The sequence below is a fragment of the Castanea sativa genome, chromosome 3, assembly GCF_040712315.1.
Source record: "Castanea sativa cultivar Marrone di Chiusa Pesio chromosome 3, ASM4071231v1".
NCBI lineage: Eukaryota > Viridiplantae > Streptophyta > Magnoliopsida > Fagales > Fagaceae > Castanea > Castanea sativa.
In genome coordinates, this window is record NC_134015.1 from 30,529,515 (window position 1) to 30,549,722 (window position 20,208).

The following is a 20,208-nucleotide window of genomic DNA, read 5'->3' on the forward strand; positions in this document are numbered from 1 at the left end:
CTAAAAAATACGAGCTGCCATATGGTAGAGTTCAGAACCCTTCTCAATGCCATCCAAGATGTAAACATGTTCCATGACATTACGAATAGTACTACTTGGCTCCACAGAACAAGCTGAGTTCCTTAACTCCGCAATATCACAAATACGACTAAGTTGTTGTGTCAACTTTAATGCTATTCCTCCTTTCTTCCCTTTGCCTTGTGTGGATGATAGCAAAGTTCTCCTTTTTCCTTTGTCTTGTGTAGAAAGATTAGGATTCTCATCTTCATCATCATCATCATCATCATTTTTCTTTGGAGAAGATGAGTTAACAGAAGTGTCACTTAACTCCTCCTTAAGTTTCTCAACATCATCAGGTAACACACCTGAAGAGAAGGCCCACGCTAAATGTCATGCTCCAAACCCAAAAGGGTCCAAAGCATGAAAAACCGAGCCTTCAAGAGAGACTGTATGGGATTTTTTTTTCTTTCCGTTTGATAAAGTATATAAATATGTTGATCTCTCCACAATATAAGTCAGAGCTCTATGACACATTTACAAACAATACAAACTACAAATCATGTGTCTCCAAATATACATAACAATCCAAAATTCCAAATAAAATAAACACTAAGTCACACTCCTCTCTAAGATATGTAACCTCAACAGAAAATCTAGGCCTACCACGCCTAAGGCTAACAAACCTTAAGGGCCCAATCTCCAGTAGAATTAGCTATAGCCTTAATAAATTTAGTAAGTTGAGTCACCAACAATTTATAGCACAAATCTCCCACTTAACATAGTAGTCCAATCACCACTAATAAACTAAGCTTCTTGCCCGACGTATAACTAATTTATCTGTAAAACTGTTGGGGAGTGGAATGAGATAAAGCCTAGTAAGTAGCATAATTAATGGGGGTGGGAGAAATGCAGGTTTCATGATAATGAGCATACTACAAAACATGCTATAATTTGGGAATTTCCATTTAATTTATGCAAAATCAATTTCGTTAACAACATGACAAGAATGATAGAAATAACATAGCACCAAGCTTCTCAAAATAACTATGAAACTATATTTTATCCACTATGAGCCAAAAAATATCCAATACCATTTCAAAATTAGAAACATCACCCAAGGTCACATGAAGGTCTTCACACAGATGGAGTCGTCACATAGACAGGTCGTCACACAGACGAGTCATCACACAGACAGGGTAATCACCAATATCATGGCACAATGGGAAAACCACATTAGAAGCTCACAAGTTAATGTATTTGAAACACATAGTTCACTTCCAAGTAGTTTCATAAAATATTTCAGTAACCAAATATCCACAATATTCTCAAAGTCCTCAAAATAATATCATGAAACTATATACTATAATCTATGAGCACTAACAATGTAATTCCAAAGCCATAAAATTTAACATAAGGTAATTTATCACAAAGATAACACACTACCACATAGACCGGTAAGGGGATTCACCCATTCACAATTTGCATGATATTGTCCTCTTTGGTATGCAGTCTCTTGGCCCCATGAGCAGTAGCCTCACCCATGCCCTCAAGATTTTGTCTCCCCCCTAAGGGCAGCAGGGAGAACGTGTCAAGTAGGACTTCTTTTGCATGTGGTCTTTTGGCCCCATGGGCAGTAGACTCACCCACACACAATCAAGGAAGCTCTTCCCCCTATGGGCAGCAGGGAAGAACGCGTCATCTAAAGTGAAAAGGCATTGGCCTAGATCTGACTTTGTTGTCACAAAGATTGCAGAAACCAAATCGAGTGATCATTGGGAAATAACACATGGCATAAAGTTAAAGCAACATAAAGCTCAAAGGTTACATTTCCTTTCAAATACATAGTTTATATCCAGGTAGTTTCATAAAAACCTTAAACAACCAAAACTTCCATAAAGTTTGTAAGGTTTCCAAATTCATTCTTTGTCAACAAAATTTCTATCAACTCCCAAATAATAAAAGACAAAATAAGCACTTTTAAATTTTCCATTATACCATAAAATCCATAAATTCATTATCAAAGATTAAATTAAAGATACTCATATTTTCCAAGTCATCAATTCATGCATTTCCCCATATGCATTACCAAATATGATGCACTTTTATATATAATCATATATAATAAGGTCACAACACAATACCTTTTAAGAAAACATAATTCCACAAATAATTTTTCAAAATGTGTTTGACCCGAAAACAAAGTTTATGAAACATGATTATTTTCCAAAAATTCCATTAAAAAGCTACTTACCTTAGAAAGCCAACCGATTTTACCTCAACCAGGCATCACAAAATCAACCAATCCAATCACTAGGTCCATCACCAAGAATCTCGAAACCTAGAAACATAAGGATCAAACCTATTAATAACAAGGCCTATCGCAAAGTTTACCATCGCATTTGTCTCCAAAATTGAAAAGGATCCCCTAAATCAAATCAAAGGAATTAAAACCTAGCTTGCCTAACCTAAGACAAGTATCCATTCCCAAACAGCAGGAATGAAACAAGCATACAAACTCATAGTGCCATAACACAAAACCAAAGCATTTTAATTCTCTACTGCAAGCAATGTGCACATATAAACATAACATAAAACACATCAATTCAAAATAGGGGTAGCATATCTGATGAGTTTCCCTTTTGAGCACTAAATGATTAAACCAAACCATTATTAAAATTAACTAAGTAAAACACATGTTGAAGAAAGCACATAAATTCACAAGCCAATCCATGAACTCCATATAACCCTCCAATCATTTCGTACATGGGGTATCGCCCTTTCACATATGGTCATAAGAATCTTGATTTATAATCAACAGAATAGCAAAGTCCATATGTGGCATCCAACGATCAAAAGGTTACTAAAGTGCAAAATGTGTACTAAGGAAAATGAGAACAATCATTAAACATGCAATCAAAAGGATTGTTATATAAATAAATTAAGAGCTACCAAGGTAACTTAGCATAGCCAAAAACAAATGAACTAATAGCAAGAATTAATCTTAGGAGTAGGAGTAGAAATGTGAAAAGGTTTCTTACCAAAATCTTTAACTCAAAAGCTTCCACCACAAAAAGACTAATGAAAGGGGCACAGGTTTGTGAAAGTAATGAAAGATGAAAGACCCCTTATTTCATTGTGTGAAGCTAAGTGTCCAATTTGGTAATGAAGTGAAGTGTGAAAATCAAAGAGATAGAGAGAGGAGATGGTTCAGCTTACCAGCAGAAAAGTGAGAGAGAAAAGGGGCTGGGAGGGTGAGAAGGAGATAACATGTGGATATAAGAGCATCCACATCAGTTAGAGTATTTTACACATCCATTTTTACACTAAAAACCTACTTTTTCTATTTTACACATCCATTTTTACAAAACACCCATATCAGTTTATTTATTCTATCAACTCTTTTATTTAAATAATCAATTTTTTTATTATTTCTCTCAACTACCCCCTTTACATATGTGCGCTCTCTCTCTCTCTCTACCCATTTTTTTCTGATTTGTTTCTCTATCTCTCTACCCATCTCTATACCTATTTTTGAACACAGATCAACTCTCCCTAGCTCGGTCAAGCACCGATCAAACTCTCCAATCAAACTTGGCCAAGCACTGATCTAGCCATGCTTTATTCCTAGCGAAACCCTCTAACATAGATCAAACCGGTCAAGCACCGATCAAACTCTTGAACACAGATCGACTCTCTGATCAAGCTCGGTTAGATCTCCCTAGCTCCAATCAAGCAAGACCCACGAGCTTCGATCGTTCTAGTCAAGCACTAATCGTTCCACAAGCACCGATCAAGCACCGATCTGTCTCTTTGTTGGTTTGTCCTTGTGGGTTTGTTTGTGTGTAGGTGTGTTTGTGTATCTCTGTGTTGATTTGTTTGTGTGGATGTGTTTGTGTGTGGGTGTGTTTGTGAGCATCTGAGGAGAAAGAAGATGAGGAGAGGAGAAGTTACTGAGTTCATTATGCACAGAGAAGAGAGAGAAAAAAGGTGCGAACGTGAAATTAATAAAATAATATATGGACGAGCTACAGTAGCTGTAATGTCCCTGTCAGTCCCAAAAAAAAAATGTAAAGTTAGATTTTTTGATGGACCACACGTGCCCCCACCTAACCCCACTCCCCACCACTTATTTTCATTTATCTCTTACTCTCTTTGACCGGCTCCTCACTTCTCCTTACTTCTCTTTTCTTTCTTTTCTTCTTTTTCATTTTCGGTAGAACACTCCTCTTCACTCCCTCAAACTCTCCCGCCGATACCTCCATATCACTATTTCCACCATCATTTTTTCAGTAAGATCACCGGAAAATTCCTGTGAACCCATAAGCACCTTCACATCTTTTATTTGAGGTAAAAATTTCTAATCTTTTTGGTGGGTTTTACACTTTTGTTTGAGGTTATTTTTATCTAAGCTTTAATAATGATACCCATGTGATTTATGAGCATTGGAAGTGATATTTATGTATGGGTTTTGTATTGGTGGAATTATTTGATGAGTGGGTATATAATTTGTGCTAAAAATGGCTACTTAAGGTTTATGTATGGTGGAAAATTTAGGGGTTTTAAGTTATAACACGTGATGATTGGTAAATTTAATTTTTCCATTGCCATTGGGTTTATTGGGAGTTAGTTGAAGTCTTAAATTTCTTGTCTTGGAGGATATTTTGATTTTGCTTTCATGGGTCTCTTAATAATGTAGTGTAAATTTTATGGAAGCTAGTCATAATGTTGGAGATAATATTAAATAGGTTAACTTTATAAATTGGAGTTGATACCTTGTGAATCAATTTGTTGAGAAACTTTGGAAGTGGTATATATTATTATTGATGAGGTTAATACTAGGCTTATCTACTTAAGTGCTTATTTGGCAAATCCTAAATTGTAGCTAGATACAATTTCAAGATCTATGCTTATTGTGATAGGTTTACTTGATATTGTTTAGGTTCTAGCTAATCTCCTTGGAGCTTGGAGAGTTAGGCTTTTGTAGTTGCGAAGTAAGTAGCTTTTTAATGGGATTTTTGGAAAATAATCATATTGCATAAATGTTATTTTTGGGTTAGACACACTTTTGGAAACAACCTATAGAAACTATGTTTTCCTAAAAGTTATTGTGTCGTAACCTTAATATATATATATATATATATATATATATATATATATATATATATATATATATATATATATATATGATTATATATATGAAAATGCATCATATTTGGTATTGCATTTGGGGACATGCATGAAATGTTGACATGGAAAATATGAGCATCTTTTATTTAATCTTTGATAGGGAAATTATGAATTTTATGGTTTATTAGAAAATCTAAAGATGCTTATCTTGTCTTGTTATTTGGAAACTGAAATAAAATCTTTTTGACAAGAATGAAGTTGAAAACCTTACAAACCTTGTGGAAGTTAGATTATATAAGGTTTTCCTGAAATTACCTAGACATAAACTATGTATTTGGAAGTAATGTAACCTGTGAGTTTTATGTGGTTTTAACACCATGCCATGTGTGATTTCCCGGTGATCACCCTATTTGGTTTTCGTAGTCTTTGTGACAACGGAATCAAATCCAGGTCAGTGCCCTTTCACTTTGGATAATGCGTTCTTCCCTGCTGCCTATGGGGGAAGAGGTTCCTTGATTGTGTGTGGGTGAGGCTGCTGTCCATGGGGGCCAAGAGACCACATGCAAGAGAGGTCCTATTTGACGCGCTCTCTCTGCTGCCCATGAGGAGAGAAAAACCTTAAGGGTATGGGTGAGGCTGCTGTTCATGGGGCCAAGAGTCTGCATACCAGAGAGGACAATATCACGCCAGTTGTGAATGGGTGGATTCCCTGACCAGTCTATATGGTAGTGTGGTATATTTGTGATAATTTACCGTATGTTAGATTTTATGGCTTTGAAAATTATATTATTAGTGCTCACAGATTATGGTATATAGTTTCAAGGTATTTACTTTGAGAAACTTTGTGTTTCATTACTTAATCATTCTTGTCATATTATTATTATTGAAGATGAAACTTGCATTTTCCCCACCCCCATTAATTATGCTACTTACTGGACTTTGTCTCATTCCATTATTTTTATAAATTTTTCAGAGTAGACAACAATATTTTGAAACAGCTTTTTTGGTGGCTAACAGTAGTTAGACTAACTACTGATGGAGGCTGAATTTTGTAATGGAGACACTAGATGATGTACATCTTAGAATAGGCTTGACTCCTTCTTTTGTATATTATAGTGGTTGTGACTTTATTCCCACTGATGGGACAAACTGTTGATATGTAATTGTTTATTCAGACCTCTATTCTTTTGTGGCCAATGATCCTTGTAATTAATGCTTAGAGCTCTAACTTACTTTGAGAGTATATTCAATGGAATTATTATGGTAATTCTTGATGTTGGTACTTGATAGGATTTACGTGGATTGAATAGTCAAAAAAAGGAAAAATTTAGAGGTACTTGAGACGTCTTTCTCATGCTTTGGACCCTTTGGGGTTTGGGGCGTGACAGTAACCGTGTAAATATACACGGTTACTGTAGCAAGTGTATAAATATACACATTTTTACACACTTTTAGAAGCACTAATGTGGAGCATTTTTGAGGCAAAATGTGTAAAAGTGGTGTCTTTTTCTATTATACACGATTTTGTATCCACTGATGTGGATGCTCTAAGGGGTGGGGGTTTTGGACCACTCAATACAAATATCTTAGGAATGGATTTACAAAACTACCCTCACTTAAAATTATATTGCCAAAACCCTTTTTTTTTTTTTTTTTATAAAGGTTGTGGTGTTACACTAAATCTCCAGTAGCTACAATGACCTTAAACATAATATCTAATAATTCAACATTCTCTAAACCCTTCTCTTGAAATTTCGCAACCTCAGGTACCTCCTACAAGGCTACAAGTTTGAATACTTTTGTTAATAACTCACATTAGCATAGTTTATCTACTAATACAACATATGTACAATGGATTATATGAAACGTACCATTAGCTTCCTCTCCTACCACTCATCAGTTGCAGCTATTCTCCCTTTGGTTGTGTACCATCTCAATCCAGTTTCACTTTCCTTCAACTTATTCCATAGTACCCAATCTTTCTTCAGTGCATCCCACTTATGCTTATACTTCACCCTAGGATATTCTTTTCCTGTTTTCTTTTCAAGAGTTGTTATAATATTCTCCCAACCCTTCTCAAAAGTATTGAGAGTTACTTTAATCTAAGAAAAAAATTGAATTTATAGCACTAACCTTTAAACAATAACATTTTTTCCAACTTATTCTATTTTTTTCCAGGAAATAAAACCCATTGCCGCCAACTCTCAAAGCAAATCCCAAAACTAAATTTTATTTACTAAACCAAGACCTAAAAACCAAACCCAGATCTCTAGTATTAACTAAACAAAGTTTATGTTGAAAAAACTTGTTAAACCAACATGCAGAAACCAAATCTATAGGAAAGAGTCAAGGAAAACAATGAAGAATAAGTTTACTTGAGATTTGGAGGCAAACCTAGTAACAAAGAACGACAAAAATTGAAGCAGAGGAGCAGAGCACCATATGATACGTGGGAAATTGGTGAAGAAGGATTGTTGAGAAAGAACATAGAGCCGGAATATATACCAGTATTTGGGGGGCAAAACAGATTTTTGGTTGAAAAAAAGCGTGGTCGATAATCGATATTGAATCACACGAATTGAAAAAGCTCTGAAATTTTGCCTTTTAAAACCACTGATTTGGTAAGATTTGTAAACGCAATCCGGTTAAAATTGCTCTACCAAACGTTTACCTTTTTTGTGTTCAGATCCTTAATGCGTGTTTTCCTCTGTAACAACGTCTATCCAAACTTGTTCCAAATATAACTTAAACCCATCACATATACATATAAAAGTGTGAGAGAGAGATAAAGCAGTAAAGATTAAGGACATAAAAAAAAAAAAATCACTAATTTAAGCAACACAAGTTACACAATAGATTAAAAAAAAAAAAATTAAAAGCGAAATAGTAGACTTTCATATTTGAACACATACTACTCTTGTTTTCTTAGAAAAAAATAAAAAGAAACAGCACCTTGACAGCTTGATATTGCTTTTAGAACGTGTGTTTTGTGAAGTGCATTTGAGAAATTATAAAATATTGTAATTGTAAAATTTGTCATATTTCAAATGGAATGAGTTACAAATTTATTATGATGATGCATATGATCCATGATAAGTGTTACACGAGTTTTAATATAGGGGGGTTGATCATGCATTTTTGTAGTTTACGGAGATAAGTGCAAAATGGGGTAAAGTTTAGAGTAGAAAAGTGTAATTTTTCATTATTTTTTATTATTGCTTTTTAAGTGTGCATTTAAAATTAGATTAAAAGCTAACCTTTTTTTCCTCTCTAAGTTGACATTAGCTTATAATTCATGCATATGCATGGGTGCAATAAAGAATAATAGTAATCAAATACACACATATATAGGGGTGTTTGCAGTGTGATTTGGCCAAAATCATCACCACACAACACCACACCTCAATTTTGCGATCACATATGTGGTGTGGTGCGGTGCACAAGGTGCGGTTTGGTCGGATTTGGGCTGGAATATTTTTCAAGATGTCATTGTTAATTACTAGTTTACAATAAATAACCATGAAAATATGACTGTAAGTTTCAAAAAAAAAGTAACATAAATATATACAAGACCAAAAGAAATTCATGATAGATTAACAATAAACTAAAAATACCACAAATATATACAAATCAAAAAAATAATCAATGAAAATAAATCATACACAATTATACTTGTTAAAAAAATATAACATGTAACACAAAAATACTTAATAAGCAACAACCATGAGGTCCATAACAGTGTACCCCATATACACTGCTAGTTATGCCGACTAAGAGAGAGAGGGTATCAAGAGAGAAGAGTGACAGTATGAGATGGAGAAGTGAATCAGGTTTTGAACTTTAGATTTTGTATTTAATCAAAACAAAGCCGTTTTAAAAGTGAAATTGGAATGCACTAATACTAGGCTGATCACTTACTTTATATAACATTAAATTATTAATATATATTTAATATAAAAAATAAATGTGTGTGTGCGCACATGCGCGGTGTAGTGCGGTTCACTACCACTTGCAGTATGGTGCGATTACTCCATTTTACGGGCGCTTTTGGTTGATTTGGGTGCGATTGTGTGGTTTGATGAACACTCCTCTCTCTCTCTCTCTCTCTCTCTCTCTCTCTCTCTCTCTCTCTCTATATATATATATATATATATATATATATATATATATATATAACATCCATAGTATTATATATATAGAATTATAATAAATTCGAATGAAATCATTTTATATTTTTAATTAAAATTTAGATGCCTAAGTTTGAGTGTAAATATAATTAGAAGGTCACTTGGCATTAAATTATGGCGCATTTAAAGTTTGAAAACAATTGATATCAAATTATAGTAAAATTATAAGGACACTTGATACAAAATTCGGACACAATTGAAAGGACACTTGACAAAAAATTCAAATTCTTTATGTTGGTTTTTAGACCCTTGTAAGAACAATAATTAATTGTTTTAAGGTCAAGTTGTTAATTAGATTAATTATGAATTGTCTTTGATTAATGCAACAATTACCAATATCAAACACAACAAAAAATAAATAGAAGACACATATACAATGACTAAGGGAGAGCCAATGGAATATAAATTCTAAATTAAAAACCCTAGAGGGACTTGACCTAATCAATCCTGAGGTAAACAAATCTACTATCAAATAGAAGTTTACAAACTAGATAACCATATTCTTCGTAAATGTAGCTAAATCTATCAACTCAGGTCTTTGATCCACAAACTTCTTTAATATATAGTTGTTCCAACACGAACCTCTAGTACATGACTTCAAGATTCCACTTGAAGGTTTAGATCTAGTACATGAGATGACTAGTATGCAGCAACTTCAATAACCACCGGTTCATATTGTGTGTAGAATGATCTTTGGTAGCGACTTTTGTGAGCAAGAGGCATAGAATCTTTAAATCTATAACAAAGTAGTTCCAAAATTCTCTTGGATGTGAGTTAGGGTATGTATAAATACCTTTTTCTTGATTTGAAGAAACCCTAATAATTAATAGGCTAATGGGTTGAATTTTACGTTTCAATAATCTTGATATTCAATCTATCAAGATGCAGCTTGATCTGTCAAAATTAGGGCTTCTTGATCGGTTGAGTAGCACAGTTTTGCACAGTGACTTCTAGCACCTAGGCAACAAACTTAAAAACACTTGGGTTTGTTTATATACCTTTGGCTTGATCACACAAAACCCTAATCACTTAGTGAACTTTTGGGTTGAATTTTATATTTCAATAATCTTGAGATTTGATTTGTTGAGATGTAGCTTGATTTGTTGAAATCAGGGCTTCTTGATCGGTTGAACAATGATGTGCATTGATAATAGCTTAATTTTGCATATTTATATCATTGTTAGAAGCATTATTATACTTATTTTGAGGTAATTCATGCATTTTATATTTGGTTTTGGAATAATGGTGAATAATCAATTTTGTGCTTAATTGAATCTTATTGCGTGAATTTATCTTTTGTAGGAGAATGGAATTAAATAAGTGGATTTGTGCAATGAAGAAAGCTAATGGACTTTGCTTTTACAAGGACCATGATGAAGTTAAAGAAGACCAACCCAATTAAATTTAAGCCCAATTGGAGCAGGGAATCAAAGGAAATTTGCATCAAATCCAAGTTCAATTCGGATTAGGATTCCAGCCTGCACATCAGTTAGTATTTTTGGCATAACTTTTGGGTCAGATGTCCAATCGAGATGATTCAAGTTGGGCTAGAAATTTAACTTAAAGGGCTACAACTTTGTAGTTTACCAAAAGTCCTAATTCTGACGTTAAATAGGCTAAAATTGTCGGTGAAGTGAAGTCTAAAAATCTGGAATTTTTCCCAAACGGGAATTCAACTTGTAATAGAATTCTTTGACCTATTTAAAGGCTCTTTAGGGCAAAATTCAGGGGGGCGAGTGCTAGGGCTGAGGGCTGAACATAGAGAGTGTGGCTACTTCTTTGGTTTTCTTCCATGACAGTTAGTTTTATTTTATTTGTCTAGTTTAATGTTTAGTATTTTATTCTTGTGTTTTATTTTAATTATTATGAGTAGCTTAATTTATAATTAGGGTTGAGGATGAAACCTTGTTAAGGATTATTAGTAATATTTATGTGATTTGATTTTTCCCACAATTGTTGTTCTTTAATTATTTAAATTGTTCTTGCTTCATATCAATTGACTAAGATGAGATTCTAGATATGAGTTCAATCATGTTTTTCTCATGATTTAGGATTTGTCTTAATTAATTGAATGCTTGGTTTATTAATTCTTGATTATAAAATTGGATATCGCTTGTGATTTATCTATCAATGGATACAATTTATGATTTGATTTTTAGAATTGGATATATCTTGTGATTTGTTTGGCTATAGATACAATTGATGATTTGATTTTATACTTAAGAAGCGAAGAAGAACATGCTTTTGATTTTTAAAATAAAGATTTTAATGAGAATATTCTCCATGATAGCAAGATTGATTTCTAGATTATCATGTAGTAGTTGGGAAAAATTAATGATCATAAATATATGCTTATATGACTTACAAGGCGGATTCCAAAACCTTAATTCTTTTCCCTTGATTGTTTACATCTTTTTATTGCTTTATATATTTGCTTAGTTTAACTATTTTCTTAATTTGATTATTTGCTTAGTTTATTTAATTTTAAAACAACCAATTTTTATTAAACTAGATTAGGATTAATTTGATTAAGATTTAATTAATTTTCCTACGTTCATTCAAGTCCCTGTGGGTCCGACCTCGTTCTTGTCAAACTATACTTCAGTACGGTTCGTACACTTGCAAGTATTTTAAAATTTCACAACAAACAACATAGTTTTGCATAGTGACTTCTAGCACCTGGGTAGTGAACTTAATAGCACTTTGAAATTTTAAACGCACTACACTAAGGCAGTTATGTTCATGGTTTGCCAATCTAAAATCTCAAAACCTAACATCTTCTATAAGTTAAAGTGCAAAACACACCCTTAAAGTTTGAGGGTCTTTTGATTTTATCCTCTAAAGTTTCAAATTTTGATATGCTCCCCTAATATCTTTAGGAAGTTGTTATGTTATACACACATCACACATACACGTGCATCGAGTACAAATTAATGAGAATTGTGACACTCACATTACATGATGCATTTTCAACAGTGTTTCTTAATTCTAGCAAGGGTTTTCTTCTTCTTTTTTTCTGCTCTTATTCTTCATTATCTAAGACAATACTTGCTCATACAAGGGTGTCAGTAATTACATCTACGAGACACTTCAAATTTTATTTTTCTTTTTTCGACAGAACACTTTAAATTTTCTAACCTCTCATTATATGGTTAAATTGGCACTCTCTGAACATTCGTACCAGTAATTTTAAAAAGATAGAAAGAAAGAAGGAAAATATGGATATGTATATGCTTGCTAGGGAGAACTATATATCACTTCTAAAGCCTTTTTTTTTTAAATAAAAATAAAAAATATAGAGCGAAAGTTCAAAAAGCGTGTAAAACACCTTTGAACATTTAGACCCCCAAATAACAAATTACCAATTCAAACTTATAGACAAACAATGTACGTGCGGAAAATGTAAATAAGCTAACACAGAATTGATAAAGTAATCTAAACCAAATAAAACCACATCCACAGCAGAAATTAAATGGTAAAGATTAAGGGAAGAGAGATGCAAACACAAGGACAATACAACGATGTGTTACCGAAGAGTAAACCGAAGCCCTCGGCATAAAACCTCTCCGCCGCCCTCCAAGCGGTCAATAACCCACTAAAGAATGTAGTTGGGATACATGAACAATAGAAGACCCTCCAAGCCTAATCTACCTAGTGTACCTAAGCCCTCCAAGCTCCTACTCCAACGAGATTGCGCCGAACCTATTTCTTTTTTAGCTTACCGGATTCCGCTATAGCTCATAGCATCAACCAATATGAAATTGGTCCCATCTTAACTGCTTCCCAAAGCACCAAACAGCCTTCTCACAGATATGGGTATGGTGAGAAAAGGTTTTGGTAATGAACCTCTCAAGGATGTAACAATGGAGAGGAAGAGAGTAGAGGAATTTGAAGAGTCTCTATGTGAAGATTGTGAATGAGTCAATCTTGTTTTTCTCTAGAGTTTCTCTCTCAAAATTCTCTCTGGAAGCTCTCTACATTTCGTGGGTATAAAGGGTATTTACACTGGGGTGAGAAAGGAATGCGAAGAGTCAGATTTTTCCAAACAGGGCTCGCTGGCGGCTTGGCCTCGAGACTTGACTGACTTGCGAGTTCAAGCCGCAAGCAAACAGAATGGCCAGACTGGACTTTTTGTCCTGTAGTGCTCCAGCTGGCGTGACTATTCAGCTTCTCGGCACGCTTCACTCGTGTGCATCATCTAGTGACTTGCAAGCCACGAGCCACTCGCGAAATCCAACCGCGAGTCTCTGCTTCACTGCACATTCTTGAGCATTTCTTCACACTCTCTCACACACTATCCTTACATGAATCCCACCTAAATACAGGGTTTCTAAGTGCTGAATTACACGCAAATTGGCACGGAATAAAGCCAACACAATGGTTGATAAATTTCAACCTTACATATAGAACTTCTTCAAGGCAAGGCCACTGCGTGTAGTGTGTACCCATCCCGTCCACAAGAACCGTGCATATGTTAATTCCAAGACTCAAACCAAACTTCATGGGATTTCCCATGAGACCAACCTATTGAGATAATTTCACTTCTGAAGCTAAAAGAATGAATTTTGATAAAAGGGGTATTTAAAATTTGTTTACTAGGTAGTTCCTTTTTTTCTCATATAACTTGAGAATCGTATTTAAAGCTCCAAAATTCAATATTGATACATTTTTCTTTAATACTATTATTATTTTAGGAATTCTCTTCCAATGGCTTGGTATTGACTTCAAAGAACCCTAAATATTGACAACAACATGCAATCCTAATTATTGATTCCTAAACTTTATTTTCTTTTTTTTCCACTGGGTGTGAACTTCAAACAACCTTAGGTGCCAAAGTTTATCTGTTTTTTCCTGTAACCCCATACTGCTCAAAAAGATGGGACAAGACAACCTCCTTTGATAATCACATTTCCCTTGAATTGTAACTTCTATAGCACTGCGTTATACAACAATAAGTGCTAAATATTGAGATCCAAAGATCTTTTCTGAAATGCTAGACCGTTCATCTCTTTCAAGTGCATAGAGAAGACAATTTCTGAAATGTACAATACACAATAACTTTCAACTCATGTACATCTATTTATCTCTTACTGCCTCCTTTTTTACCCCCTCTTATTTTTCCTGGACTTGTTACCCTTCACCTTATTCCCACCAATGTGATCTCCATTACTGATGGACAAATCTGTTTGGAAACAGAACTCCTTTATCGCAGAATTAGACCTGCTATTAACGTCGGCTTATCTGTCAGTCGCGTCAGGTCTGCCGCTCAGTTGAAAGCTATGAAAGAAGTTTGCGGTAGTTCAAAACTGGAATTGGCACAAAATCGAGAAGTCGCTGCCTTTGCTCAATTTGGGTCAGACCTTGATGCTGCGACTCAGGCATTACTCAATAGAGGTGCAAGGCTTACAGAAGTAGTGAAACAACCACAATATGCACCACTTCCAACTGAAAAACAAATTCTAGTCATTTATGCAGCTGTCAAGATTGAGTGGAATCTGTGACTAATAGCTTCTTCACAACCATTTTCTTGCTCCCCCTACGATTGCAATGGTGGAGACAAACAAAGCCAATAAAGCACCTGTATTGCTGAAAGCGCAGGTGTTTTCACTGTTAGAGACCGATGCAACATCAGCACTGCTATTTTCCTTAGCTTTGCTATCACTGTCCTTTACATCACACTGCTGCTCATTTGATATACTGCCAGAAGTCTCAACCACAAGGTTTGTGCCCAGTTGCAAGAATTGCTTACTTAAGATAGGTTCCAGATTTGGCCTTCTTGACAGTAATCTCTTGCAAAGTTCTTGAATTGTTGACATATTGTTTCCAAGTTCCAGTTCACTAAGAACATGACGCAAAAGAGAGAGGGAAGAAAAAGATCAGTAAAAAAAGGGAAGGTTTTGATATTCCATCGCTACCACGTACACGAGTTATAAAAAAAAGTAAAAATTGGTCCATATAATCCATCAATAATGTGTAAGTTTGATCAAGGACCCCTTTTGGACAAAGCAAAAGAAGGCTAGGCATATCATAGTCAATGTACATACTGACCTCACATCCAGTGCAGCAGAAAGTTGCTTCAGTTCATCAACCATGCTGTCTACTTCCTCGTTGATAGCATTCTGAAGGCATTCGTGCATAACAGTACTAACAAGGTGAATACATTTCTCCACATTCACCTGCTATGTACATAGGAATAGAATAAAAATTTAGTATGATGCTCATTTGTGAATGCTTTTCACTGAAGTCAAATATTATATGAAAATTTGGCATTAGCTTACATAGAAAAAGATTTTTATTTTTTTTAAATACAGTATGTTGCTCATTTGCGAATGCTTTTTGCTGAAGTAAAATATTTTATGAAAATTTTGCATTACCTTCATCATTTGGACATTTAAAAAAAAGCTCCTTGGATCTTTACCATGCTCCAACGACTTCAAAGCTTCAAATATTTCCCAAAAGTAATTCACTCGCAGCCTGCTTCCATTTATGTTGTTCAAGTCCCCCTGATCTGCCACCAAAGCAAAGTTTGAAGGTGCGGACTTACAATTACGACTTTCTTGATCATAAGTGCCTGAAGAAAGCACTTCATTGCCAGAGTTTGTTGCTTCCACTTCAAATGTCTCAGTTTGACCTTGCGATGGTTTCACTGTCTCTGGAAACAAGACTTTTAACATGTCCTCCCTGCACTGTTTCTTAAGCTTGCTTCCATTTATGTTGTTCAAGTCCCCCTGATCTGCCACCAAAGCAAAGTTTGAAGGTGCAGACTTACAATTACGACTGTCTTGATCATAAGTGCCTGAAGAAAGCACTTCATTGCCAGCGTTAGTTGCTTCCACTTCAAATGTCTCAATTTGACCTTGCGATGGTTTCACTGTCTCTGGAAACAAGACTTTTAACATGTCCTCCCTGCACTGTTTCTTAAGCTTGCTTCCATTTATGTTGTTCAAGTCCCCCTGATCTGGCACCAAAGCAAAGTTTGAAGGTGCAGACTTACAATTACGACTGTCTTGATCATAAGTGCCTGAAGAAAGCACTTCATTGCCAGAGTTAGTTGCTTCCACTTCAAATGTCTCAGTTTGACCTTGTGATGGTTTCACTGTCTCCGGAAACAAGACTTTTAACATGTCCTCCCTGCACTGTTTTACCGTCATGTCCACAAAAATGGCATCTGGACATAGAAACCTTGAACAATTTCCTGCCAAACTCACAATTACAAGAGGATTGTGAATCTTTTTAAATGCTTCAGCTAGCACATTCACATTTATATGTTTCCGTTTTCTCCGAATGAAATCATAAAATTCCCACGGAAGTTGCTCAGTAATATAGCTCCTACCAAGCAATTCCAAAAGAAATTCCAAAAATTCCCCAGAATTCAGATGAACTAAACATATTATAGAAACCAATCTCAGTACCAGCAGTGGATAGTAGTCCTTCACATTTATATTAGACCTTCTAATCCAAGCCATTGTATTATTCTTATCATAAAGAAGCTGCTGAACAACATTGACAATAAACTCAAAGATAACATGGAATGGTCTCATTTGAGCCACTAAAGTGGAATTTGGGTTGGTATCTGCATCTTGATAGATAAACCATTCAGCAAAAGAAGACTTCGAAGTGATAAAGTATCCCTGGAAGCAAGATGCCAAGATTAGGAGGCGCTCAATAAGATACAAGAAACAACCAGGTGAGATATAGTCGACTTCTCTCCAATTTGCATTGTAAGTATCCATCAAAGCTTCTTGTAGCTTCAGCAAAACGCACAATTCTCTTGGAGATTCACAGTTATTGTCAGTTAAAGTACCTTGAGGAAATTCTGGTCCCATATTCCCACGGAGAACCTGAATGAATTTCTTCCATGGTGGATTTCCATAAGTCCCATCAAACCTTTTCAAAATCTCCTTATATAAACCATTGTTTATCTTACCCAATCCAAGAGTTATCACTACAACTCTTCCAATTTGCCCGTATGTCAACTTACCCTTCAAGCTGATGTTTTCAATTATGACCTGTTCTAGTAAATTCCTTGAAAACTCAGATTCTCTCTGAGAAAACATGTTCTCTGCCAATGATTTCCGCCAATCTAGGGGGAATATATAGCCAAAAAAAGACTTGGTAGAAAGTTCAACAAATCTCTGCAATGTCTTATTGTTGCAGTAACTATGGTTTCGATATTCAGATTCCAAAAGAAACTTTGCAACCTCATAGATATACGTAAGAGATCTGCTTTGGCAGAACAGGGAGAGGGAATTCTTCATTGAGAAATTGTAAAGGGCTTCAAGATTGGCCAAAACCTTCATACCAGCACAAAGTAATTCTGAACACCAGTAACTTTGAGCAGTTGCAACAAAATGTCTCACATCAATATAAACCAAATTTCCATTTCGATGAATGAATCTACTGTCCTCTCTGACCCAATCCGCATCAGAGTTGAGCAATACATAGATTGCATTAAGATTATGAAACTGCCTCCGCACCCCCAAGTAATTCAAACAGAAATCTCCATAACTTCTATATTCATTAACATCTTGAGTGTCAAGACATCTGAGATACTTGAAAATGCTCAGAATCTTATCTTTCCAAAAATTCCAAAAGTAAAACAGTGTTTCTACAGAAATCTGATTTCTAGATATCACCTGTTCCGAATGCTTTGTCAGATCAAAAACAAAATAATCATGCCACACATACTTTGCACAGTTTGACTGAAGATGAGCATCTAGAATTTTTCGAGCAGAAATTATTTCACCACCAACACTATTATGTCTCTGAGAAGCATTCAAATACTTTTTTGTTATGGACAAGTTACTCTGCTCATTTGATAAAATGTCAGCCTCTGTACAAACAAAAGAATAAAAGTTTGAGTCATTCTTAGCAAATGACTTGGCTTTTGCCAAAAGCTCCAGCTTCTGTGTAAACTGCTTTAGTGGCCAGCCCTTGCTTCCAGGTTTCCAAAGTGAATTGTACAGCACATAGAAGAGCAATAGCATGGACGCTTCTTTGACATTCCCTGCCTTCCCTAGAAGATCAGCTTCATGTAGAATCTCCCCTCTCAGCTTTGCAATGCTGGCAGCCTCTAAGAAGTTTCCTGATTCTTCTTCCAACAATAGAAGCTCACCAAGGCAATCCAAAGATTTCAAAAATGTGCGCATCAAATCTATGGATTGAAAAGCTTTGACAAACTGCATCATGGATCTGCTATCTTTAAGCTTATGATGATGACGAGCAGCACTCTCTAGAAACTCATGTTCAATCTTGTCTATTTCTTTTCCTCTTCTAGCCACACCAAAATCCTTAGTTGCATTATTTTTCCAATACTGAATGTACTTGAAACCCATTTTGAATAATTTTCCCTTGGTGCAAACTTTCAAACATTCTGAGAAAAAGTTGCCTTTAGCATACACATCAGCTGCCAGTTCATAGCATCCTGCTAGACAAAAGCATTCCCCTGCTCTTCGAAGTTCAGACTCCCCGCACTTTTCTAAATAAAGCCTTCCTACAATAAGAAGAAGTTAAAATTAACGGTTAATATATGGGACATACTTTGTACCTAATAAATTTTCAGGGATGACATTGCAACTATTTACATTTGTGGTACAAAACTGAAATTTGGATCAAACTTTAAAAAAAACTAGTTGCTAACCCGTGCAATGTACCAGATAGTTAACGATTGTTAAATATCTTCACTATTCAATATTTATAATACTGAAACAAAGATATATATATATATATATATATATATTGAAAAAATAACCATACGGTGTCTTTTTTATATGATGAAATAAAGACACACTACTTATGTTTCTACTATATTTAAACTTGTATAAAACATGGAACAACAAATACAATAACTTGATGACAAAAGAAAATTTTCTAAGTTCTACAAACAAAATTTCTCTCCAATGGTTGAAAATTTTGGGTGTGAATTTTGAAAATCTAATTGTTGAATTTCATGTTCCTTATTTATTTAACACACATATCAAATTTCGTTCAAATTAGATGTTATTTACTATTCGATCAATAAACTTATTTTTTATACGCAATTTTAGATTACAAAAACGTGAAATTTTAACATTTGTTTGATAACATAGCAATTGTTATTTGATCTTCTTGAAAATTTACAAGCTTAAAGGATATAATAAGAACATTCAATCCAACGGCTAGATTTTCAAAATTTACACTCAATACAAAGATATATGAGAAGTTTGAAGGTTTCTCTCCAAAGTCCAAACTATTTTGGAGAGAAATTTTGTTCAAGTTCCACTGAGGCTCTTTTAGGGGGGGAAAAAGCAAATAGAGTGATACAAAGATAACATTCTATGGCACAAAGTATTCATCCAACAAAACTAAGATGTTAAACATGAGAATAAAAAAATCAAGATATTTTGGTGGCATCCATTACCTCTAGCTTTCTTTTAGCATTTACTCCATCTATAAAAACTCTAGAATCAAACATGGTGTCTAGAAGTTTGGTTCTTAATAAAATATTACAAAAATACACGGGAAATAGAAGTAAAAATATGAAAAAAGATACACAGATACAGAATATTTAAAGATACCTTGAGGCTCGAGGACAAAGAGTTTGTAAAAAATCAAAAGAGCAAAAATGGCAGAGAGAGGGTAAATTGAATAGAGGGTTTTGGAGTGGTATTGTATATATATATATAGTAATAGGTCGGTTTGGTTTAAATTTTTCCGTGTTGTTAAGTAGTAGTTGGTTTAAAACTCTTCAATTTATTAATTAGCAGTTGGTTTAAAACTCTTCTTTTGACATAATAAATAAATTAATAAAAAAATGATGCGTAAAATTGTAGGACTACCAAAACTTATGTGGAAAAATGTTAGAAGGTCAACTAATAGTCAAACGTCTTCAGTTTGGTTTAAAACTCTCTTTTTG

At 34.6% G+C, this 20,208-nt stretch overlaps 2 protein-coding genes across 2 annotated transcripts in view; both read right to left on the minus strand.

Moving 5' to 3' along the window:
• On the minus strand, positions 1-14,481 carry LOC142628810 (uncharacterized). The gene is made up of 5 exons (XM_075802846.1): positions 14,456-14,481; positions 14,262-14,349; positions 7,018-7,229; positions 6,898-6,908; positions 1-365 (listed from the first exon to the last, which is right to left on the minus strand). Exons 1-5 carry the CDS (start codon positions 14,479-14,481, stop codon positions 1-3), a joined length of 702 nt encoding a protein of 233 aa, XP_075658961.1.
• LOC142629351 (uncharacterized) overlaps positions 14,458-20,208 on the minus strand; it is a 22,784-nt gene continuing 17,033 nt past the window's right edge. Inside the window, exons 12-14 of the mRNA XM_075803323.1 lie at positions 15,689-18,807; positions 15,363-15,490; positions 14,458-15,152 (exon numbers count right to left, since the gene is read on the minus strand). Coding sequence (XP_075659438.1) covers positions 14,828-15,152; positions 15,363-15,490; positions 15,689-18,807 — 3,572 coding nt within the window. The 3' untranslated portion in view covers positions 14,458-14,827. The remainder of the gene's footprint in view (positions 15,153-15,362; positions 15,491-15,688; positions 18,808-20,208) is intronic.

Excerpts from the sequence above, each read along its gene's own strand:
- LOC142628810 (XM_075802846.1), bottom strand. The coding sequence starts at position 14,481 with ATGGAGATCACATTGGTGGGAATAAG. Across the intron at positions 14,350-14,455 it reads ATCACATTGGTGGGAATAAG|AAATTGTCTTCTCTATGCAC; the intron begins GTGAAGGGTAAC and ends TGTACATTTCAG. Across the intron at positions 7,230-14,261 it reads AATATTTAGCACTTATTGTT|ATTAAAGTAACTCTCAATAC; the intron begins GTATAACGCAGT and ends TTTTTTTCTTAG.